We start from the raw sequence: 26,880 nt of genomic DNA, 5'->3' as shown, positions 1-26,880 counted from the left end.
GATGTCCACCAAGAAACACATATCTTCAGTTTGAATGTTCCATAAATGATCACATAAATTTTGCTAAATCCACAACGTAATGAATGATTTCAATTTCTATAGCAATATATGAATACACAATGCCTTTTAGAACGTTGTCAAATGCAACATATGTCGTATTTGGGATTACATTTTCTCAGTAAAGTACACATTTTAACAGGTTCTTGGTTTGGGTCCAATCCGGGATTCGAACCCCAAGAGTTAGGCACCCGATCGCCAGCACACAGAGTCAGCGATCTAACCCACCGAGCGAACGCTGATTTAAAAGCTAGGTCTGACATATGTTAGCCCAGATGCGACCCATCCCCAATACCTACTAGAATCTGTACTTTACTGAGAAAGTGTACATCCAACAAACTCAGAAAGTGTCTTTTTTGGGCATGCTTAAGCTCTTCAGCTTCAAGGGTTTTCTGTCCTTACCATTTCTCTGATTTTACTTTCAAATCGGATCAAAGCGTGCATTAGTCTTCAGATGATGCATTCTTTGTCTCGATTTTTCTTCTAACAACAGAAACCTTGCCTTATAGAATAGTGCATTTCTTCAAATGTTTATGCATCCTTGAATATTTGCTGAATCACGACGGTTTCACAACAAGACGTTGGCTAGAGATAGCAACAAGATAAAATATTGTGCAATATTAAGTTATATATCAATATCATATTTATTATAAGCTTCAGTAAGTGTCACGCGCTACTGCCATGCTCAGCGGAAAGTCATACAGCGGCACTACTTCACAAGACGGCGCTCGGCACGCCTACAAACTTTTTGTAGTGGCGTAATGTGATTGTATACATATGTTAAAGAAAACATAATAATTGTATCAATAAATAACAGAGAGATAAATTTCATATGGATATTTTAAAAGAGCCATAAGGATGTTCGCTGGTAATATAAATAGTATTAAACTTTTTTTCTAATTGGTATATTTTTAAAGTAGCCTGCGACCTCGTTGTATCGCGGTACTTGACATATCCGTAATCGTAAATGAAATTAAAATCTTTTAAAGCCTATTCTATTATTAAATCCGATTAACATGACATTTAATCAACACATTTGTGAAAAGAATATTATTTTAACTTTGATAGTGTTTCAGCGAGAGCCATTAAATGAACGAAGCCGGTTAATATTTACCAAAGGATAGAACTCCATCGTATAGCGGTAAACACTAAAACTCGGATTGCAAGGCGAAGTAGGGAACAAAAAATGAATTGCTTAACTCACCTTAATGTGAAATCAGTTGAGGTATTTTTGTAATCGAAGGTGCACCAAACTTCCCCAAAACATCATTTTCATCATGATTTTCTTAATATTTGTTCATACTGTTGTTTTTTGTTAAATTTCAGGCATGATTTCAACAATATTTCAATGCAAAATATTATTTGAAATAATGTTATAACATGAATAAAAGATTATGTGAACAACAGTATAATAAAATCTTTTCTAAATTTCTAGTTTGTTAGAGTGTGCAAAATCGTTTTCAGTGAACAGGGATCATTTTTACGTTTTGCGTCCTTATTTGAATTACAAATTTTGGTATTCACTTGGAGATAAATAAAGCTCATGACGTCACTTCCGCTACCTTATATGGCAACAATGAGATGCAGACGACCTAGTTCAGATCGAATTGGAAGGGTCATATACGACACGTAAATATTATAGCGTGTATTTGATGAATGGGGTTCAGACAGATTCCATTGGATTCAAGAGTTTAATGTTAATATTTCTGCTGCATAATGCTTACGAAGATTTGATACATCCTGCTGGTTTCTAAAAAGTAAACAAGCGACTGACGTCTGGCTGTCGATTTACATATGCAAATCAGCGCTAGGAGGCTTGTCTCGCGCAGAAAACCCGAAATACCGTTTGCCGTGATACCATGAATGCCGCGATACAACGAGGTCCGAGTATATGACGTTTGCATTTGTAAAAACAGCCCAGAAAAGGATGGGGTACTGTGGGTTTTCTGGAGATATGGAGTCTTGAAGAATCCTTGGCTAGCCAAGACTTTTAACATGGGAGTCTATGGGAAAATCAGTAAAGTTCTGACATGATCCCTCATTTTCATAATTTCGAGTATTTAATGTTTTTAAAAATTCCGATATGTTAATGACAACATGTTTTGCCATAAAAATAAGTATTAAAAAACATGGGTTACTGAGGGTATTTTTCCACTATGACACAATGTGTAACACTATATTACATATTTGCACCAATGTAATGTAATTTTCATGATAAAATTAAGGATATATGTGGCTTAAATAGTTTTTCCTAAAATATTTCATTGACTTACTGCATTGACTATTAAAATATCTTAGCTTAAGTGCCTCCATGTTGTGGAGTAATTATTTAATAATATTATTTTGAAATAACAAAACAAACACAATCTTAACAATGAAATGTTACATTTATTACATTATTGTACTTTTTATTTCATATCATACAAGTTATACATAACATTTTGGATATAAAAGTTTAGCATTATAATCACTTGATGTAACATCTATGTACAAATCTATGTTATAAATGAAAAAAGTATTAACACGTCCTGGTAATATATTCAATAAGCCATTTATAATAAATAAAGTAATCAGTGAGCTATATCACATTTCATGAAGGTAAATAGATACCAATCAGTTAGGGAGGCTAATGTGTTATTTCAACATGATTTTTACACTATCACATAAAAGCATGTGGTGTTGTGGATATAACAAAATGTTGGGCTTGTATTGAAGCAAAACATATATTCCACAATAAACAATAACATTTGTATGTATTTGCAAATGATTAATCAGCTAAAGCATGATAATTTTTAAATTCAAGGAAAATGATCTAATTTACATGAAACAACTAGGTGCACATATTCAAATATACTAAGGTGACATAATCTCCTAAGGTGACAATTCAAAATTAAAGAGGAATGATAGTGAAGATCTGCTGAAATCTTCAACGTGTCACCATGACCTTGAAAAATATGTCAAGGTCACCAAAAACAACAGTGATCCCTGCACCTTCTCCAGATGAAGTTTGGTGTCAAGTATGAAAAGAAATCCAGTGAACTGTTTTTGAGATTTGTTAGATGCTAAACAATGAGAAAAGTGCTCATCACTACTAGTCAAGGAGCTTATGGGATTCCGTGAAAGTTTGTTGATGAAAACAAATCATATATGCTTTTGTGTTTATATGTTGAAGGAGTTTAAAAAAATGTTTGGTTCCAATCTGAATATTGATGTGAAAACTATTTTTAGCTCAAAATCCAGGATGGCCGCCAAAATTTAACCGGGAACTGAAAAAGTTGCAAAAACTCGGAACAAAACAATGGTTTTAATATTAAATACCATGCATATTTGGTTACGGAATATATTTCTCATATGCTCTAAGTCACCAGATCTTTTTAGTTTGATTTTAGTCTTAAACTTACATTAAAGAGTCATTTTTAGCTCTAAAAGTTATAATGATGAACAAAAACCCCATTTCTTCACAAGGCTTATATTTTGTATATAACTAGTACAATATGAAAAATGAAATTTTTAGAGTAAAATTAATATTTTAATACTTATCCTGACTCATGTTTATTTGCTTGTCTTCTTCTTCTAGCGAACCTAGTGGAACACTTGTATCTCCCAATTGAAGTTCCCTTCAATAAAAAATCACTCATCAGTACTGACCACGAGTTACCTCCCTTCCACAAGCGCAGGAACGAGGGCGCCACCTGAACCCATGTGCCTCACTCTCTCCTCATATACTGAGCCCAACACATGAATTTCCAGGGAAATCCAAAGTGTTAAGTGGGGAGGACGGGAGGGCTTATCTCATGAGTCAGGATAAGTATAAAAATATTAATTTTACTCTACAAATTTCATATTTTTCCTTATCCTGACTCATGTTTATTTGCTTGTAGAATCCTACGGAATAGGAGGTGGGATTATATATACTTTGGATTTTACTAATTAGTGATTTGAACTGAGATAATTGTAATAACCCTAAGGGAACTTCATGAAGGCACTGAACTGAATTCCTGCTGTTAACTTATCAGTTGCCATATAAGGGTTATTACAATTTACTGAATATAATAAAAGTATATAGAACATTAATTAGGCTAAAGCTATTAATGTGATAGTATAAACTGTTGATGAATCTATCACGATGGCCAGTAAGAGCATTGAAAATACATCTCCACCGAGCCAAACAGGAGGGAAAAATGCAAGAGATTATTTCCTCTATCAAGCTACGCAGACGGAAGTCTCACGTACTATCTCCTTTTGGATCAGAACTGTCATACTACGTGCCTACAAGACTGCAGGATCGACCCTCCATGAGCTTCTAATCCTCATGATATTAGAACGCTAACATATACAATGCTATTGAAATAATGGAGGGTTATTTCTGGAGATCCGAAATGGTGTTTGCCAACCACTATCTGAGAGATATCACCACCGAGGACGTCTCAGGTATCCACCAATTCGGTCCCATGGTCCTCGCACAACAGTTGACAGTTCCTCGGAGAAGATAAGTCAATCTTACAGATTTTTACTTATCTTATAACAGTACTAAATAGCTACATGCTATATATATTTTGCTTAAGTTCTTTTATTATCTTAAGCTCAGTACTATGGTTATTATATCATACAATATATAAGCTAACAACTCTACGGAGTTTGTTATTATATATTTAGCTTAAGCTAATCATATCTTAAGCTCAGTACCATGGTTACATTATAAATGTATTAGCTAACAAACTCTACAGAGTTTGTTTTTGCTATTATATATGTAGCTTAAGTTCATTATATATTAAACACAGTACTATTCTCATATCATAAAAATATATTAGCTAACAAACTCTACAGAGTTTGTTAGCTAATATATTTTTATATATTTTTATATTTCTATAACTCTACAGAGTTTGTTGCTATTATATATGTAGCTTAAGTTTCATCATATCTTAAGCATTATGGTTACATTATAACATGTATTAGCTAACAAACTCTACGGAGTTTGTTTTGCTATATATGTAGCTTAAAGGTCACATGCAACCAAAAAATCAAACATAATTAAAACACAATTATCACTTCTTCATGACATATAATATGCATAGCTGATTATGAAAAAACAAATAAACAAAATTATAAGCGTATAATCGCAAATCAAAAGTGCAATATTTTGTACTTGGGTTTACCTCCCTCGAAACGAAGCAGCCGGGATACCGAACCCAGTCAGAGCGGGTGGGTGTGCACTCAAGTGTAACGGCTGGTTCATTAGCAGATGCCGCCTTCAGGCCTCATATTGTGTGTGTATATAGAGATGATGGGTTTTGTAAATACATGCTCATTTTTTGTGTATAACATTTTGCAATCAACAGACATCATAACATGTCATGTGTTCAAGTATCACACCTGCCTGTCTGTGTAATTACATAATGTGACAGAGACCGAACTCGGGCCATAAATCAATGCGTTTTGTTTATGGTGTATAGCCTGATTGGTGTTAAGTTCGAATTGCATGTGGTCAGTGATTGCAGTTGTGTATTGAATATTTTCATTAGCAGACAGGCAGGCAGACACACAGGTGTCAATAAAACAAGACATTGAGTTTTGTCTGTGACAACGACATATCTATATCACAGTTAGAAATTCTGTCAACGCTAAATAATGACATTGCTTTTAAGTATCGAACTGAGAAAGCGTCTCGGTAAGAAGAACGTGTGGTGAAATAGACAAATGAAATTATATAAACAGTTAATTTACTGTCATAACATATAAAAAGTTCGCGCCTGTGAGATATCAACAAAACATTAGAAAAATAGCTCACACCAAGGCCTTCACCGAGTATTCACCCGACAACCCGCTTCCAAGCTGCGCGAACCTATTTACTTGCGCACGTGCTGTGGGCGCAGCCCAGCTGTTGAAACCCGTTTCCCCAGAAATCTCTGGGGAAAATTAGTGAAACGTTTGAACTCCGATTTCGCGCGGTTTTTTTCATCGCGTTATTTTTCAACTTTATAAGTTGAATTTGCATTTTTGACTTTTTGTTTCGGTATGTCCATACCGAAAGGTATCAGAATCTGCAAAGTTGTGTTTTACGTTGCATGTGACCTTTAAGTTTATTCATATCTTAAAGCTCAGTACCGTGTTTATATCATATAAGTATATTAGCTAACAAACTCTAAAGAGTTTTTTACTATCATATACTTAGCTTAAGTTTCATCATATTTTAAGCATTATGGTTACATTATAAAATGTAATAGCTAACAAACTCTACGGAGTTGCATTATAAAATGTAATAGCTAACAAACTCTACGGAGTTGTTTTGGCTATTTAGGTTGCTTAAGTTAATTATATCTTAAGCACAGTTCTATAATCATACTATATATGTGCCTACAACTCTTAGGAGTTCTACTATTATATATATATTCAGCTTAAGTTTCAATCCTTAAGCTCAGTCATATGTTCATTTCATAACATGTCTTAGTTAACAAACTCTCAGTAGTTGGTTACTATTATACAGCTTAAAGTATCATTATACCTTAAGCACAATTCTGTTATAACTTACATATATGCATATTGTAAGCTTACTACTTTGGTTCTATAAAAGTATTCATTATAAACTATCAACAGTTTATACTATCACATTAATAGCTTTAGCTTAATTAATGTTCTATATACTTTTATTATATTCAGTAAATTGTAATAACCCTTATATGGCAACTGATAAGTTAACAGCAGGAATTCAGTTCAGTGCCTTCATGAAGTTCCCTTAGGTTATTACAATTATCTCAGTTCAAATCACTAATTAGTAAAATCCAAAGTATATATAATCCCACCTCCTATTCCGTAGGATTCTACAAGCAAATAAACATGAGTCAGGATAAGGAAAAATATGAAATTTTTAGAGTAAAATTAATATTTTTATACTTATCCTGACTCATGAGGTAAGCCCTCCCGTCCTCCCCACTTAACACTTTGGATTTCCCTGGAAATTCAGGTGTTGGGCTCAGTATATGAGGAGAGAGTGAGGCACATGGGTTCAGGTGGCGCCCTCGTTCCCGCGCTTGTGGAAGGGAGGTAACTCGTGGTCAGTACTAATGAGTGATTTTTTATTGAAGGGAACTTCAATTGGGAGATACAAGTGTTCCACTAGGTTCGCCAGAAGAAGAAGACAAGCAAATAAACATGAGTCAGGATAAGTATTAAAATATTAATTTTACTCTAAAAATTTCATTTTTCATATTGTACTAGTTATATACAAAATATAAGCCTTGTGAAGAAATGGGGTTTTTATTCATCATTATAACTTTTAGAGCTAAAAATGACTCTTTAATGTAAGTTTAAGACTAAAATCAAACTAAAAAGATCTGGTGACTTAGAGCATATGAGAAATATATTCCGTAACCAAATATGCATGGTATTTGATATTAAAACCATTGTTTTGTTCCGAGTTTTTGCAACTTTTTCAGTTCCCGGTTAAATTTTGGCGGCCATCTTGGATTTTGAGCTAAAAATAGTTTTCATATCAATATTCAGATTGGAACCAAACATTTTTTTAAACTCCTTCAACATATAAACACAAAAGCATATATGATTTGCTTTCATCAAAAAACTTTCACGGAATCCCATAAGCTCCTTGACTAGTAGTGATGAGCACTTTTCTCATTGTTTTGCATAAGCCCCAGGTTGACCACGTGGTCCATTCGCCATCAACTGGAAGTATTTCATATCAGAACCTTAGATTGATAATGTAATATAATATTAGAAAGGGAAAATACATTTTCTGTATGACGATTGAATTATACTACTCACACTTTGCTAAAGATCACAAAAAATCACAACTTTACTTAAACGTAGATTTATAATTTGAAATTGTATCCATTTAAAACAGGATAAATAATAATATGGTAACCCCTCATTACGCAAATAGTCACTTTAAGCTAACCTTATACACTTGATACAATCAACTATTTTGCAAATCATGGAACGAGACATTGACAAATAAACAACACATGTAAATAACAGGTAGGGGATTTACAAGATGCAATTACATACTGAAACCTAGGATCCATGCTTACAATAAGCTTAGGTATTTAAACCAAATTTGGCCCCCACATAATAGTTTTCTGTTGAATCCATGATTTGATTCTTAGCAAAGTGTGAATAGTATATTTGTCAAGATTTGGTTCAACGTCTTACCAACAAATAATGATTCATTTGTGTAGGTTTATACTGTAGTCAGTCAACAGCAGTCTGTTTCACAGTTTTGTAAATTGAGACTGAGCCAGACAAACTAGTCAGGCATTATCATCGTTTCATCCCAACAGGGTGTCTATGGCACACATTGTAACCACCAGTTTGCACGTTACCATCCGATATTTATGCGTGACTTCGGAAATTCCTTCTAGACTTTTACAATCATTATTAAACGTTTCGACATAGTCGTTGGCTAAGTCAGAGGAAATACAAATGGAAGAATTCATGCAAAGGATGAGGAAAACAAGACAGGGTTTTAGGTGCAAACATACTAGGGCAATGGTCTGTCCCACATGGTTTAGCCTCTGTCCAGGGAGCACTGCAGTTTTTACCATCGAAGTGTGGCCCCAAACAAGACCTTGACCTTTGTGATGTACTTCCACCACAACTGACGGGGCAAACTGACCATTCTGACCAGGGTTCCCAAACCCAATCAACTGAAATACAGTCTTTGCAACAAATACAATGCAGCAGGGAAATTATGGCTGCCATGTTCCAATTATCCAATAAAGGTCACATGCAACCAAAAAATCAAACATAATTAAAACACAATTATCACTTATTCATGACATATAATATGCATTGCTGGTTACGAAAAATTATATAAACAAAATTATAAGCGTACAATCGCAAATCGAAAGTGCAAAATTGTGTACTTCGGTTTACTTCCCAAGAAACGAAGCAGCCGGGATACCGAACCCAGTCAGAGCGGGTGGGTGTGCACTCAAGTGTAACGGCTGGTTCATTTGCAGATGCCTTCACGGCCAATTGTGTGTGTATATATATAGAGATGTTGGGTTTTGTAAATACATGCTCATTTTTTGTGTATAACATTTTGCAATCAACAGACATCATAACATGTCATGTGTTCAAGTATCACGCCTGCCTGTCTGTGTAATTACATAATGTGACAGAGACCGAACTCGGGCCATAAATCAATGCATTTTGTTTATGGTGTAATGCCTGATTGGTGGTAAGTTCAAATCGCTTGTGGTCAGTGATAGCAGCTGTGTATTGAATATTGTCATTAGCAGACAGGCAGGCAGACACACAGGTGTCAATAAAGTTTTGTCTGTGACAACGACATATCTATATCACAGTTAGAAATTCTGTCAACGCTAAATAATGACATTGCTTTTAAGTATCGAACTGAGAAAGTGTCTCGGTAAGAAGAACGTGTGGTGAAAAAGACCAATGAAATTATATAAACAGTTAATTTACTGTCATAACATATAAAAAGCTCACGCCTGTGAGATATCAACAAAACATTAGAAAAATAGCTCACACCAAAGCCTTCACCGAGTATTCACCCGACAACCCGCTTCCAAGCTGCGCGTACCTGTTTACTTGCGCACGTGTTATGAGCGCAGCCCAGCTGTTGAAACCCGTTTTCCCCAGAAAAGTCTGGGGAAAATTAGTGAAACGTTTGAACTCCGATTTCGCGCGTTTTTTTTCATCGCGTTTTTTTTCAACTTTATAAGTTGAATTTGCATTTTTGACGATTTGTTTCGGTATGTCCATACCGAAAGGTATCAGAATCTGCAAAGTTGTGTTTTACGTTGCATGTGACCTTTAACAATTTACTATTGTTGCATTCTCCTAGACATGACATAAATGATGAGCAATCTTGCAGTTACGAGTATCTTGGTGAGACCATGATATTTATCGAAAGTACAACCCTTACAAAGGCAACTGTAGTTCACTTCTTTCACTGAAGTTGTCACAGCATGGTGTATTTCCCAAATAGGTTCAATCTCATGGCCTAGAGGTTGGCCTCAACTATAGCAAACTGCACAAAGAGGCCTTAAAATAACAGCTCCCATTATACATAAACTGGAAAACATCAAGGTGGCAAGAATTGAATTTATTTTTCGAAAATCTCCCACGTGTGACGGCACGCATTTTTAACACTTGCATGCAGCATTGGTACTGCTACACACCAGATGAGCAGTCAACATAACGGGACTAGGGTCAACGTCCGTATGGTTACTCTTCACTCCTGGGAAACGTGCAGTTTATGCCCTTAAACACGGCCTCTCCTCACATGTTCTAGCTCTTTCAGAAGTGACTCATCCACAAGTCACAGGACAAACTGGACCAGGACAACTAAGCAATAAAACGAGTTGCAAAGCTGACCATACTGACACATCTAATTAAATCCAGAAACCACAGCACATCCTGATCTATTAAGACAAAAGATGAACATGGAATTGCTTTCAAAGAAGAACTATGATGAGACATACTCGGGCATGGAACAGTTCCACATGTTTTCTCTTCAAGCCAGGGAGCACTGCAGTTTTTCCCGCCAAACCGAGGACCATCACATGACCTTGATCTCCGTGACATACTTCCGCCACATGTGACTGGGCAAGATGACCATTTAGACCAGGATTCCCAAACCCAAACAACTGAAAGATGAGTTATGAAAATTGCAGCTTTCCTTCAGCATATTCTGAAACCTTCTGTTCCCATTACAAATAAAGGAAAAAAGGCTTGCAGAGTCCATGATTGACAGCCATTCCAACAAAGGCAAGTTTTGTTAGCAACCCCCAAGAAAAGTGAAACCAAGTATGAAAATATATAGTTCCTGGTATGTATGGTACGAACGAAACTCCCCTCAACTGACAGAACATGCAATATCGCTGAATGATACAACTTAAGAGTGAGACGAGTGCACATACTAGGGCAAGGTTCTGTTCCACACGGTTGCCCTTCACTCCAAAGTCCACTGCAGTTTATACCACCAAAATAAGGGCCATCGCATGACCTTGATCTTTGAGAAGTACCACCACCGCACATAACTGGGCAAATTGACCAGTCTGACCAGTGTTTCCACACTCCATCAACTGAAAGCACAAAAACCATTAGTTTGGTGAAGCTTTTATTAAGGTAACTTACTAGCTATTTCTCATATGTTAGGCCAATTTCGCTTATTACTGCCCAAACACAGTTTGAAAATGTTCTCCCTCAAAATAGTTTTCGATTAATGCACCACATACATTTGTTTGCAAATAGGTGTTATCAGAGATCACAGAGTTAGAGGCAGATCAATGAATAGGAAGTAAGAAGGTTTGAAGATCAGAGGTATTCTTTCAGAAAAGATTGATAGGGCGAAAGCAAGTTATTGCTCAAGAATATGAGAGACAGAAAAGAATAATGCTTACCTTAATAGTATGCCCAAGCTGTTACATTGTCCTTGAAATCCAATATAATTACGCACCCTCACCAAGCTTGTCGAGAAAGCACATGAGAGCAACTCAATGATACGATGCACCATCAAGTCAGAGATTGTCACGGACAAGAGGAGGGACGGAGACTAGCACGGTATACAGGAACATATAAAGGTTGAAATGTATGGCAGTCAGAAGAAATCCTTGCCCTTGCCGTGAGATGTGCACATGAAGGAAACGACTATGCAAACACTACAAACACGGGTGACAGTAAGCATCTACGAATGAAGCATGAGGAAGGATGAGGAGGAAGAAGAAATTGGAGACCGACAGAGGGAGTGGATGTTGAACACTGACCTGCACAGGTATGGGTGTTACAGTTTCGCAAGTCCGATGTCGGCCCAACACAGTCGCTTCCGCCGAAATACGGCCCGTCACACGTGCGATTGCGTGTCTGCGTGCCAGTATCACACCTGCGTGAACATGCGGACCACTCGTTCCATTCTCGCCACACGCCATCCACTGTGGGGAAAAAGACACTGGAGAGGTGAGCAAGAGGTTCTGGGTGAGGGACAGAGAAGTCAGGTCACCATGCACACAGGGCATTTACCAGAATAATGGATTCATGTACATTATGCATATTGTTTTAGATGTTTTGTCATTTGTTTTCACATTACATGTATGCTCCGAAAACATCCTTTAAGTTTAATTAAACCTTTAACTGTACTGTTTTTGTGTTTTCACACTGTCCGGAATTATGCTTATTAATCATCGTGTACCTTTGGACAAACCATGAACTCCGCTGTCACTGTTCCAAGGTAAACGTAATAAACATGTACAAATATGTATGCATTGGTGACCTTGACCTCACAGCGCGGGAAACTACAGCACTGCACTGAGTTCGGCAACTCAGACCACGCACCTTGGTCTTTAGTTTGCCTGTAAAACAAAAACTTGTGAATCTGCAGAAGTATCAGCCTCTGACCACAACATGTAAAGTAAGACATATCAAGCTTGGTAGAACACCACGACAAGAGGAATAGAGTTAAAATACATGCATTCTCCCTGCACAAATGCAGAATACTGAAAGAAAGCAAAACAGATGACTCATCACGATGATGATGATCGCTACGCGAAGGCGCTGACTTGATTGTACATAAAGATGGCCTTGTTTTGCTTATGCGTTTATTTTCACAAGAGGTTTGTGGAAACAAAAGTATACTATCGAAGTGGGATAAAACTACCCAAAATAAAGTAAAAAGGCAACACATTTGCCTTGACAAGTACCTTGCATTAGATAAGATGAAAATGTCCTTCCGGGTAAGGTGTTGGGATATTTGAGTAGTGAACCTTGATGTGATCAGCGACTGATTGACTAGATGCATGTGTATGAAATTCACACCCTCAAATCTGAAACAAACTTTGCTAGGATGCGCAGTGCGTGGGACGCAGTGGAAAAGGTCCTTTACCCTCAGGGAGAGGGGAGGTAACTCACCCAACTCCTGCCATTCACCATCAACTGAAAGGAAAATAAATATAGCCACCTCAAAGAGCGAACCGCCTTGTGCGCAACGCACTACTGTAAATACCTTTTACTTTGTCTATTTTACTTTAACCTTCAGACAATACTGCGAAAATTGATTTACTTTAACAGCAATGGGCAATCTAGACTTCATACCAAGGTCTTTTGATGCTCAGTGTTTATGTTAAAGTTAATAAGCAGTAAGTACTTCAACACAAACGTTCAGTAGTCATATCTTGAATCTTCATTGCTCTACAACAATATCTTTACAATATGTTTACATATATGTACCTTGTGTACATGATATTTATATTTTCTACTATAAAGTTTCAACATGATCATTTATTTTCAGATTAAATCTGGTCATATAGCCTCAATGAATCGGTTAGGTGTCACAGGTTTACTTTGCTCATACATAAAGCAACCTGTGACATAGAGTGAAGGTAAAATGCCGGTAGCTCTGAAATAAGCATTGTTCACGTGTATATGCAGCTCACATTGGATCACATTTACTGATCTATCTTACTGTCAAATAGGTCGGTGGGTCTATACATCAAACTTACTGATCTATCTTACTGTCAAATAGGTCAGTGAGTCTATACATCAAATGTACTGATCTATCTTACTGTCAAATAGGTCCAAGGGTCTATACATCAAACTTACTGATCTATCTTACTGTCAACTAGGTCAGTGGGTCTAAACATGACATTTACTGATCTATCTTACTGTCAAATAGGTCAGTGGGTCTATACATCACACTTACTGATCTATCTTACTGTCAAATAGGTCAGTGGGTCTAAACATGACATTTACTGATCTATCTTACTGTCAAACAGGTCAGTGGGTCTATGCATCAAATTCACTGATCTATCTTACTGTCAAATAGGTCAGTGGGTCTATGCATGACATTTACTGATCTATCTTACTGTCAAATAGGTCAGTGGGTCTATACATCACACTTACTGATCTATCTTACTGTCAAATAGGTCAGTGGGTCTAAACATGACATTTACTGATCTATCTTACTGTCAAATAGGTCAGTGGGTCTATACATGAAATCTACTGATCTATCTTACTGTCAAATAGGTCAGTGGGTCTATACATGACATTTACTGATCTATCTTACTGTCAAATAGGTCAGTGGGTCTATACACCAAATCTACTGATCTATCTTACTGTCAAATAGGTCAGTGGGTCTATCCATCAAATTTACTGATCTACCTTACTGTCAAATAGGTAAGTGGGTCTATGCATCAAATTTACTGATCTATCTTACTGTCAAACAGGTCAGTGGGTCTATGCATCAAATTCACTGATCTATCTTACTGTCAAATAGGTCAGTGGGTCTATGCATGACATTTACTGATCTATCTTACTGTCAGATAGGTCAGTGGGTCTATACATGACATTTACTGATGTATCTTACCGTCAAAAAGGTCAGTGGGTCTATACATGAGATCTATCTTACTGTCGAATAGGTCAGTGGGTCTATCCATCAAATTTACTAATCTATCTTACTGTCAAATAGGTCAGTGGGTCTATGCATGACATTTACTAATCTATCTTACTGTCAACTAGGTCAGTGGGTGTATACATGACATTTACTGATCTATCTTACTGTCAAATAGGTCAGTGGGTCTATACATGAAATCTACAGATCTGTCTTACTGTCGAATAGGTCAGTGGGTCTATACATCAAATGTACTGATCTATCTTACTGTCAACTAGGTCAGTTGGTCTATAATCAAATGTACTGATCTATCGTACTGTCAAATAGGTCAGTGGGTCTATGCATCGAATTTACTGATCTATCTTACTTTCAAATAGGTCAGTGGGTCTATACATCAAATGTATTGATCTACCTTACTGTGAAATAGGTCAGTGGGTCTATGCATCACATTTACTGATCTATCTTACTTTCAAATAGGTCAGTTGGTCTATACATCAAATTTACTGATCTATCTTACTGTGAAATAGGTCAGTGGGTCTATACATCAAATTTACTGATCTATCTTACTGTCAAATACGTCAGTGGGTCTATGCATCAAATTTACTGATCTATCTGACTGTCAAATAGGTCAGTGGGTCTAGGCATCAACTTTACTGATCTATCTTACTGTCAAATAGGTCAGTGGGTCTATACTTGAAATTAACTAATCTATCTTACTGTCAAATACGTCAGTTGGTCTGTGCATCAAATTTACTGATCTATCTTACTTTACTGTCAAATACGTCAGTGGGTCTATACATCAAATTTCCTCATCTATTTTGCTGTCAAAAAGGTCAGTGGGTCTATACATCAAATGTACTGATCTATCTTACTGTCAAAGGTCATTGGGTCTATACATGACATTTACTGATCTATCTTACTGTCAAATAGGTCATTGGGTCTATACATCAAATTTACTGATCTATCTTACTGTCAAATAGGTCAGTGGGTCTATACATCAAATGTATTGAGCTATCTTACTGTCAAATAGGTCAGTGGGTCTATGCATCAAATTTACTAATCTATCTTACTTTCAAATAGATCAGTGGGTCTATACATCAAATTTACTGATCTGTCTTACTGTCAAATAGGTCAGTGGGTCTATACATCAAATTTACTTATCTATCTTACTGTCAAATAGGTCAGTGGGTCTATGCATCAAATTTACTGATCTATCTTAAAGTCAAATAGGTCAGTGGGTCTATGCATCAACTTTACTGATCTATCTTACTGTCAAATAGGTCAGTGGGTCTATCCATCAAATTTACTGATCTATCTTAAAGTCAAATAGGTCAGTGGGTCTATACATGAAATTAACTAATCTATCTTACTGTCAAATAGGTCAGTGGGTCTATGCATTAAATTTACTGATCTATCTTTCTTTCAAATAGGTCAGTGGGTCTATACATCAAATTTACTGATCTATCTTACTGTCAAATAGGTTAGTGGGTCTATACATCAAATGTACTGATCTATCTTACTGTCAAATAGGTCAGTGGGTCTATACATCAAATGTACTGATGTATCCTGTCAAATATGTCAGTGGGTCTATGCATCACATTTACTGAATTATCTTACTGTCAAATAGGTCAGTGGGTCTATGCATCAAATGTACTGATCTATCTTACTGTCAAATAGGTCAGTGGGTCTATGGAGCAAATTTACTGATCTACCTTACTGTCAAATAGGTCTTTGGGCTATACATCAAATGTACTGATCTATCTTACTGTCAAATAGGTCAGTGGGTCTATACATCAAATGTACTGATCTATCTTACTGTCAAATAGGTCAGTGGGTCTATACATCAAATTTACTGATCTATCTTACTGTCAAATAGGTTAGTGGGTCTATGCATCAAATTTACTGATCTTTCTTAAAGTCAAATAGGTCAGTGGGTCTATGCATCAACTTTACTGATCTATCTTACTGTCAAATAGTTCAGTGGGTCTATCCATCAAATTTACTGATCTATCTTAAAGTCAAATAGGTCAGTGGGTCTATACATGAAATTAACTAATCTATCTTACTGTCAAATAGGTCAGTGGGTCTATGCATTAAATTTACTGATCTATCTTACTTTCAAATAGGTCAGTGGGTCTATACATCAAATTTACTGATCTATCTTGCTGTCAAATAGGTTAGTGGGTCTATACATCAAATGTACTGATCTATCTTACTGTCAAATAGGTCAATGGGTCTATACATCAAATGTACTGATGTATCCTGTCAAATATGTCAGTGGGTCTATGCATCACATTTACTGAATTATCTTACTGTCAAATAGGTCAGTGGGTCTATGCATCAAATGTACTGATCTATCTTACTGTCAAATAGGTCAGTGGGTCTATGGAGCAAATTTACTGATCTACCTTACTGTCAAATAGGTCTTTGGGCTATACATCAAATGTACTGATCTATCTTACTGTCAAATAGGTCAGTGGGTCTATACATCAAATTTACTGATCTATCTTACTGTCAAATAAGTCAGTGGGTCTATGCATCAAATTTACTGATCTATCTTAAAGTCAAATAGGTCAGTGGGTCTATGCATCAACTTTACTGATCTATCTTACTGTCAAATAGGTCAGTGGGTCTATCCATCAAATTTACTGATCTATCTTACTGTCAAATAGGTCAGTGGGTCTATACATGAAATTAACTAATCTATCTTACTGTCAAAATAGGTCAGTGGGTCTATGCATCAAATTTACTGATCTATCGTACTGTCAAATAGGTTAGTGGGTCTATACATCAAATGTACTGATCTATCTTACTGTCAAATAGGTCAGTGGGTCTATACATCAAATGTACTGATGTATCCTACTGTCAAATATGTCAGTGGGTCTATGCATCACATTTACTGAATTATCTTACTGTCAAATAGATCAGTGGGTCTATACATCAAATGTACTGATCTATCTTACTGTCAAATAGGTCAGTGGGTCTATAGATCAAATGTACTAATCTATTGTACTGTCAAATAGGTCAGTGGGTCTATGCATCAACTTTACTGATCTATCTTACTGTCAAATAGGTCAGTGGGTCTATGGAGCAAATTTACTGATCTACCTTACGGTCAAATAGGTCAGTGGGTCAATATATCGTGACCCTGCTCTGACAGATAACAACCTGTCAAATTTACTGTTCTATCTTACTGTCAAATAGGTCAGTCTGTCTATACATCGTGACCCTACTTTGTCAGCTAACAACCTTTCTAAACACAAACGAAATACTACGCCAGCAGGATTTGTTGAAGTCATTCAGTGTATAGAGTTGCCAATTATAATGTGAAATTGAGTTCGAATCCCAGTTCTGATTAAAATTCTTGGTTTGTTATCACCACAACGTGCTCAAGTGTTAGTCATATGCCATATGTCTAGACTTTCAACTAATTTTACTAAAAGAATGTTTACAGCGACATTAAGCCACACACTCACTCAGTCTGGGCGCATATCCGCCATCTTTAGAAAGATTTTACCTTCACGTTTCACGGGCATAGTGAGAGGCAACACAGACCACTGACCATTGGTCTTTAATTGACCTCTATATTCTTCAGCGTGACACGGTTTCAACATCCAATGCTGGTCTATGAAATGCACGTGTAACAAGAGGAAAAAAATCCCATGTCGTTTGGGGAATCCTAAGATGGTTCAATGATTACTATTCAAATCTGTGTTATTGAGAAAATATCTTGTTGGTCACTACTTCAATTGATTTTGGTTTTGTATAGTTGAGGCAAACTATCTTGTTTCTAAATGAAATTCATACACTAGGAAGCCAATTATTTCCATGTTGTAGACAACACAAAGGCTAAACATTTTAGATTTGATACGAAGAGATTGAAATGGCAAAATTTGGAAATGTTTGAGAAACTTATTTCCACATCTACATCTTTCATTTGTTTATTAATGCTTAGTTTCTAATACAATTAATTTTTTTGTGGATTATATTATCATGATGAACTTATTCAACTTTTCTTTCACACTGACATTTATGTCATATGGCAATTAAGAAAACGTTAGACAAGAAACTTGTACTTTTATGAATATATAGTTTCAAATATATTTTTTTTTTTTTAAATTCTGATATTGTGAACAGGTGCTCGTCGACTGGTTTGGCGTACAGTGTTGTGTGGCGACCACCTACCCAGCACCATCATTATTTCTTCGCCATCAACTGTAATAACAAACAGGGTGATACAGCTGATATTATCTTGACAGAGATGAAAATGAAGCTGCAACCAACATTACTTGAAGCATCATTACAGCAGTAATGCGCACTGAGCATTTTTTGCGTTCGCGAGCGGAGACTGATTGCCAATATCATCCTTTGATTATTACACGCGCTGGAGTAGAGCACTCACCAAGAACAAGCTTCGTATTGTTTCCTGAAATAATAAACAAATCCATATATTAAACAAAACGCGAAACATTTACAACAACTTCCGGAAGATGTTTCTGAAAAATTGTTCTTCAAAACAAAACAAAAAACAAAAGTAGGAAGCAATGAATCCTGTGTATGAGAAATTGATGGCATGTTTTCCGTTCTGTTCGCTGTGGAAAAGAATAACACCGTTTAATAAATAACCACTGCATACCGTGTTGAAACCGTATCTTCCGTTCCAAGATGAGTTAGTTGGTTGCTTTGGATGTTCTATAACGGCAAGTTCATGAAAACGGGAACGTAAATTTACAACATGACAACCCGTGACGGGCATATATGAAATAACTTTAATGAAATTATATTTCTTACTTTGAACATGCCGCCGATAGATCAGTTATGGAAAAGCATTACAAGATAGTTGATAATTTCGAAATCCAACATTCATTCTGAAATATGCACAATATAATACATCATATTCTGTACTGCAACATATGTGCATTTACATGAGAACACATTAAACATGCTTGACAATAGCATTGCATTGAAGCTGGGGGAATGTGACCGTGCGGGTTACCCAACATCTCTCTTGTAAAAACACACCTGCCAGCCCAACTGCTCATAGTTGACATGTTCAAGGCAAGTATGTAAAGAGTTGTCTTCCCCTGAATGTCACGTCACGTGGCCATGTGATCAATGGCGGTATCTCACCTGGACATTCCTGTGTGCTACATTGTCTTGTCTGCTGACTCTCTCCTTCACAGTTACTGCCGCCAAATTTAGGTTTGAGACAGTCCCGTTTTCTGATCTGTTGACCTCCACCACACGTGACACTGCAATCCCGCCAATCATGCCACGGCAGCCAAGAACCATCCACTGTATGAGGGGGACGCGGAGATTATAGAACAGCCACTAGTTTCACTAGCGCTGCTGTGACTGATGAAACTATTCTATGGCAGGTGGAATTAGGCAACAATGCCGCTACAGCTAGATCATCACCGACAAGAGCAATGTCGTATCTCCTAGTTAGAGTTAAGGCAGAATCACGGACTTATATTACAGCCTGGTAATATTAGCCCGCGGCAGCACGAAGCAGGTTTGGAATCTTGCAAAACCAGGACCTCCTGCACGCGCAGCAGCGTTAGTAGACAACACTATGTTGCAAGTGTGTTATCTCAGAACTATGTGTAAGCGGAAACACTGTCCTAGGAGACGGAAAAGCAGCTTTGCTAAAGGCATGGAGGCGCGTTAGTATAGTAGTATACTAGAACTACCAGCAACTACAGAGTGCGCTAGTCTACCCGAGGCTTGCTTCAAACATGGCACATGGCTATGCTAAACTATTCTGACATGCATATCTACTTTATCTAAACACAGGTTAGTAACAAGTCAGTAAATAGCATAGATCTTAGACATAACGATTCCAGGTAGATTACAGAATATGTTGATACCTATGATAATAATAAATATCTGAATTATATTTTATACTTTCGATAACATAAAAAAGATATATATTTATAGTTATATTCACAGGATACATCATTGAAATTTACAGATGTATTTATGCTTTTAACTCTCCCTAATGACTACTTAATTAGCACAGCATTACTATATGGTTGCCATATGATTCAGTACCATACTTCCGGCACGTCCTATTGAAAGCCTGGGTTAGGAAGCAACTCCAGGGGACATACCTGGGCACTCAAATGTGTTGCATTCCTCTGTGTGACTCACTTCCCCAAGGCAAGGAGCCCCCTGAAAGAAGGGGCCTTGACAGGTGCGTGTCCGAGATCGCATCCCGCCCCCACAGATGTTGGAGCAGTCACCCCATGTCTCCCAGCCATTCCACACGCCGTCCACTGAAAGCAACATCGTTGGCCACGTCACGGACACGGGCCGGTTACAATATCGATGACAGCAACCAAATACTGCCACTATGCTACTGAGACCACTACACCTTGATGTACCTTTCTTCCGTTACAGTATAAATCTAGGACCTTATTGTTCAGGGCTCTATTCCAGAAAGCAGTTATGGCGTTATGGCTGTCGGAACTCCTATAGTCCTATGACAGTCATCATGCCTGATCCGCATGTGGAACAGAACTCTTGAAACTAATTGTAATACTTCATTCAAACTATATAGTTCAACATCTTTATCAGAGTCTAAAATGTGGTACTTGTTGGTCCCTGCCTGGCGCTCGGCATTAATAGGTACAACATGGACTGGTCGGCTCGGAGTCAGTATAATGTGTCTGAGTGGGGTATTCATGCTTCACTGCGGCATGGTATCTCAGTGGGCTAGCACTATAAAACCAGCTTCAGTCTGGGCTAGTACAAGCAGCCGCACATACACATACACACGCATGCACGTCGTCATATGATCGAAATATTCTCCAGCACGACGTTAAACCCAATTTCACCTCACCTCACACCGTGAAATTAGGGTAAAGGACATCGAGGAAAGATGAAGGAATCCCAATGGGCACCAGCTATCCTCCCTTCTTCGTTGATCTGGTTTTCGTTACGCATTCGAGTTAGACGTTTTACACAGAAATTAGAACTATAGAATTTGGCCAAGACGTTTCAACATTTGACTAACATGTGTTTGGGGTATGATACAATCAACTTTATCACTATTTCAAGGTCAGTCATAAACACGTGATTATGGAAGAACTAGAATTGTACAATGAACTATGGTTATGGAAATGGGGTTTTGTCACTTTTTCAAACTTAAAGGGCAAGTTTACACGAAAATACACTTTTTTGTCTTGCACTTTTTCATCATGAAAAAAAGTTGTCAAGCAGTCTCTTAGCCAAACCCATACATATATCAGAAGAAACTGATTTACTTTTTGCGTTATATCGATTAATATTTTCCACATTAACCGAGAGTTCCATGTCCACAATAAACACACCATGGCTTATGTCCCTTGGAAATGACGTCATTGTTGCAGACTGATAAACGAATGACGTTAGACCCTATTAGACCCATTTCACGTGGTGCAGGTATAGGTGTGGTTCTTGTGGTTCGATGCGCAGGCTACTGTATTAATCCACCTGTTGCCTGGCCGACTGCTGGCTATGTGGTCAGTTCTACACTGTGATGACGTATACTTTGCACAAAAAGTGCTACCACGTAACCAAATTGTATGACGTCTAACGAAATTTATCAGATTGTATACTGTGTATCCGATGGCCTAGATGTTGCATAAACTTGCTCATTAGTTATAGAACATGCATGGGAAAGGCATCGTATCAAGCGATAGTTAAATGGCATAGGTGTATTCCCATGATTTCTTAGATGCATCACAACATTATAGGTTCTGAAAGTGTGACGCCATGACTGACGCGAACTCACGCACACCGACGATAGTACTTCTCCTCATTTCCCTTGGTCACAATGAGGTTATGAATAAAATACACACGATCTATCTGTCCTTCTGCTTACATTTTCAATTCTTACGCTTCTTTCGTATTTTCACAAAGTTTTTTCACGTGATTAATTTTAGTATTGTTATCTTTTGATTTGGGACTAGACAGGAGACCAGTCTAAAATCAAGTAGCACAAATTACGTCATAATCGAAGGGCAGTAACTCTGGCCTATTTAGCTCAGCAAACAAAGGCCACATAATGGCATAACATTTCAGCGCTCTTAATGAGGGTTATACTTTTTATTGTAATAAAAATGAATGCATATTGTCAAACAATGATACTAACTAATTAAAAAAATCTATTTTGTTTCGTATAAGAATTAATGTGACGGTTTCGTGTACACCTCCCCTTTAATTACACATGTGATAATTACGCAGAGTCCATTAAAATATGTTTTTTTCAGGGATTTCGTAGCGGTATGCAGCAAGAGACCTTTGTTGGTAAAGATGCTATTAGCCGTCAAGGAATTCTCACACTAAACTACCCTGTCAGTCACGGCATAGCTACAAACTGGGAAGACATGGAGGTGATATGGCGTCACACTTTCGATAACGAGCTCCACGTTGCTCCCGAAGAACATCCCGTGCTCTTGACAGAGGCTTCCCTGAGCCCCGGGTTAACCGAGAAACTATGGCCCAGATTATGTTTGAAACCTTCAACGTCCCATCAATGTATTTGGCCAACTCAAGCTGCTCTGTCGTTGCACGCTTCTGGTCGTACTACAGGCTTAGTGGTCGACTCAGGGCCGGTGTGACCGATACTGTCCCTATCGTTGATGGTAGAGTTGTTGTCTGCTGGCGCCAGCAGGGCTTGATATCGCTGGTATTGATGTCAGTGACTTCTTGATGAAGTTACTTAAAAGAACGGGTCAATCCTTCGGCGAATGATCATGGAAGAAATCAAGAAAAGCCAGTTGTACGTGGCCCTCAACTATGAGCAGGAACTGGCATCTTCCACCACTTTGAAGGGGACTACTTAACTTCCGGACGGGGGAATTAATCACGGTGGATAAAGAGAGGATCCGTTGTCCAGAGGTTCACTTCAAGCCATCATTTATTGGTAGTGTCCAGCCGGGCATCCATACGGCAACATACAATTCAATCATGAAGTGTGACGCTGGCATCCGCGCAGAAGATTTATATGCCAACGTCGTTCTCTCGGGTGGCAGCACCATGTTCCCTGGTATGGCTGACAGGATGAAGAAGGAACTGACAGCCCTTGCTCCATCAGCGACAACTATAAATATCATAGCTCCTCCAGAGAGGGAATACTCCACCTGGCTAGGGGGCGCCATGCTCGCCTCCAAGTCCAACTTCAAAGATATGAGCATTAGCAGGCAGGAATACTTTGAGACAGGCCGATCCATTGTGCACACAAAGTTTTGAGGCCCAAGTCTGCTCAAAAAGTAGTGTCCCAAGTTGAATTAAAGCAAGTAATACCGAATGCAGTGGTATCAATGTAACTCATGTACATTAACTGCTTAGGGACACGATATGTACCTTTTCGTCTTATGTTACCCTCTGAATTTAACTGGAAAGTTGTATTTACTCGGAGCCTTTCATGTACACCCGCATATCTGCATACTGTAAATGTTGTTCCAATAAAATAGTCTGCCTTGAGATGTGTGGATGTTTTCACATTAATCATTTGTCACTAAGTTACTGAGAAACTAACGTGTTCATTAGACACGTTTTTCGAGGTGTACAATTTTTCCTGAATCCATATGCAATACTGCTTACAATTATCAGTGGTTCCAACAATTAACATGCACTTTCATCGGAAAATATATTGGCTACATAAGCCCATGCACTATGCATGCACTATGCAAGTGCAATGTTCAACAACAATCGCCTCTCATTGTCCAGAGCTTGAACGGTAGCAAGATATATATTTCGTCCGTTTCCGACGGTTTACGGAGATTGTTGGAAACATGAAGTAGTTGACAATGTTTGTTTAAGATCTTTGCTTCGGTTTTTAAGTCAGAAAATAAACCCTCATGGTCTCGGGCATTCGATCCACGGGTTTTACACTCCTCATAGTGTTCAATTGCTGAAGAAATCCCCAGCAATAGTGACGTCATAAATATTATCATCTGTCAAACCTGTGACTCCGACTGCAGTGTTGTCGCGAGCGAGGATCAGTAGCCTGAGGAGACACAGACCCTCAGGCTCGCTGACCTGGTTGACACATGCCATCGTATCCTAATTGAGTAGTACGATGCTCATGCTGTCGATTGTCTGGTCCAGATTCGATTATTTACAGACCGCCGTCATATAGCTGGAATATTGCTGAGAGCGACGTTTAACAACAATCAACCAATCAATATAAAAATAATTGACAGAACCATTGAAATACTGACGTGCAACAGAACCTTTCTCTTCTTTGAAATTGATTATATTCAAATGCAACAACAACGAAGTGAAAAGTAAACGGTTTACTCTTTTAACAAATCATTTACACACGTGTTAACACAGAATTTCGAAATCAAAACAAACTATTCAACCGATGCACATGAAATTGTACACATGGGGTGAAAATAAGAGATTTCCCTGACGATTGCAACACAGGAAACAGAAATAATGAGAATCCTCTAATAACGAGTTTGTCCACCCCTGGCCTGGATGCATGAATTAACACGTCTCAAGACTGAAGTGGTCAAGCGTCTGATGACGTCAGCAGGGATACGCCTCCATTCTTCGACGAGGGCCTGTGCCAGCTCCTGTCTTGTAATTGGCGGATTCTGTCTTCCCCGAATCTGTCTATCGAGTTGATCCCATAAATGTTCGATAGGTGACAAGTCAGGGAGCGAGCTGGCCATGGCAAAACGTTGACGTTGTTGGCGTTCAGAAAGTTCTGTACAGTCCTAGCAACGTGTGGGAGAGCGTTGTCGTGTTGGAATACGACTCCCTGTGGCTGTTGCTGTATGAATGGCAAGCCTCAGCACCTCATCGATATACCGTTGTGCAGTTAAATTACCGTTGACGACAACAAGGTCAGTCCTCTGGTCACCGCATATGGCACCCCAGACCATGACGCTATCGCCACCATACGGCTCCGACTCCTGTACACAACAACGAGCTGTTCTTTCACCTCTCCTCCTGTATACTCTCACTCCGCAGTCGGGCCTCGATAGACAGAATCTGCTTTCGTCAGAAAACAGTACCCTACGCCAGTCACGTAGCTGCCAACGTCTGACCTGTCTGGCCCAGCGTAGTCTCAACTGGCGTTGTCTATCCGTTCGCAGCGTATCCCAGTGTGGTCGATAACATCTGATACCATGGGCACGAAGTCTTCTTGTTACTGTTCATCGACTCACGGGGTGACCGAGTGCCATAGCCGAAGATGCCGCCACCATCAGGAAGCGGTTCCGCAAATGCAACGTTCTCAGATGTCGGTCCTCCGCTACTGTTGTTACCCGGGGTCTGACTGTCCGTGGCCTGTCCGATGTCTGACCAGTCTGATTAAAGCGTTGGCGAGGGTTCCTGACAGTAACTACGGAGCAACCAAACGTTGCAGCAACCTGACCAATTGTAGCCCCAAACTGTAGCATGCCTATAGCCCTCTCTCGTTCTGCTGAACTTAAACGTGACATTTCTTTTGTGGTTTTCTGTAATATCATGCGCCCACCTGTCGCATGCAATGGTTTTCTACCCTGCATTTTGCGTTTATTGCACAACACGTAATTTTCGCAAATCTCCCTACAAAAGTTGACTTTTGGTACGTTTGGTCGCACTCGCCCCCAAAATACAAACTCCTGGTTCATACGGTGCCGATGATGATGATTTTTAATGAGAAGCATGTAAAATGTGAGTAACCCCTCCTAAAATGTATGTACAAAATTAAGGACCCCACCTCCCCATAAAGTCCAAGCATAAGTTTATAAATTAAACACATTTTTATGTACAAAAGTGCTGCCCCTCTCCAGCTCTCAGAACAAAATACCCCACCCCCTCTTAAAATCATCAAACATCAACACCACAAATGATCGCCCCCGTACTGGCAGACCAAGGGTGACCACAAGACGACAAAACCGCCATGTTGTGTGACAGCATGTACAGAATCCCTTCATGCAGGCATCCGAAACATCACTCCAGACAGTGGGAACACACGGAAGACCAATCAGTACTAATACAGTACGCCGACGTCTTAACAGCTTGAACCTCCATTGCCGTAGACCTTACCGTGGACCTATCCTAACCCCTCGTCATCGGCGTGAACGTCTACAGTTTGCCCAACAACACCAAAACTGGAGATACAGGCAAAGGAGAACTGTTCTGTTCACAGATGAGAGTCGGTACTGCGTATCAAATGCAGATGGCAGAACAAGAATATGGCGACGACGTGGCCAGCGTTACTCAGACCAATGTGTTATGGAAAGAGACTCATGGGGAGGTGCAAGCATCATGGTATGGGGTGGAATAGGCCTGAACCAGAGAGTGGGTCCTGTGGTGTTCCTGTGTGTGTGTGTGTGTGTGTGTGTGTGTGTGCGCCTATGCTCACGGGACCCATTTCTTGTTAAGGTGGGTAAGTCACTGCAACGGAAGTTGCTGTCTGACGGTATAAGACAATGTCATTGGTCAATTTACCTGAAGCATACGTAAAACTTTCT

At 38.5% G+C, this 26,880-nt stretch overlaps 1 protein-coding gene and 1 pseudogene across 3 annotated transcripts in view; one reads left to right on the top strand and one right to left on the bottom strand.

Moving 5' to 3' along the window:
* LOC124269776 (adhesion G protein-coupled receptor B3-like) overlaps window positions 1–21,025 on the bottom strand; it is a 34,946-nt gene extending 13,921 nt beyond the window's left edge. The window contains exons 1-4 of one of the 3 annotated variants that reach the window (XM_046704816.1): window positions 20,533–21,025; window positions 19,550–19,714; window positions 11,805–11,969; window positions 10,556–11,123 (exon numbers count right to left, since the gene is read on the bottom strand). In XM_046704816.1, coding sequence (XP_046560772.1) covers window positions 10,720–11,123; window positions 11,805–11,969; window positions 19,550–19,714; window positions 20,533–20,710 — 912 coding nt within the window. In that variant the 5' untranslated portion in view covers window positions 20,711–21,025 and the 3' untranslated portion in view covers window positions 10,556–10,719. Of the gene's footprint in view, window positions 1–10,555; window positions 11,124–11,804; window positions 11,970–12,942; window positions 12,967–19,549; window positions 19,715–20,532 lie in introns of those variants that run through there. The other 2 variants (XM_046704817.1, XM_046704818.1) reach the window with 2 other exon arrangements.
* The window catches only part of LOC124269775, a 28,392-nt pseudogene extending 4,502 nt beyond the window's left edge, over window positions 1–23,890 (top strand).
* Window positions 23,891–26,880: the final 2,990 nt, after the last annotated feature.

Source organism: Haliotis rubra, unplaced genomic scaffold (genome assembly GCF_003918875.1).
Source record: "Haliotis rubra isolate DU_JTF1 unplaced genomic scaffold, ASM391887v1 Scf1471, whole genome shotgun sequence".
Taxonomy (NCBI): Eukaryota; Metazoa; Mollusca; class Gastropoda; order Lepetellida; family Haliotidae; genus Haliotis; species Haliotis rubra.
The sequence above is the reverse complement of the archived record's forward strand: the minus strand, read 5'-3'. Positions and strand labels throughout refer to the sequence as shown.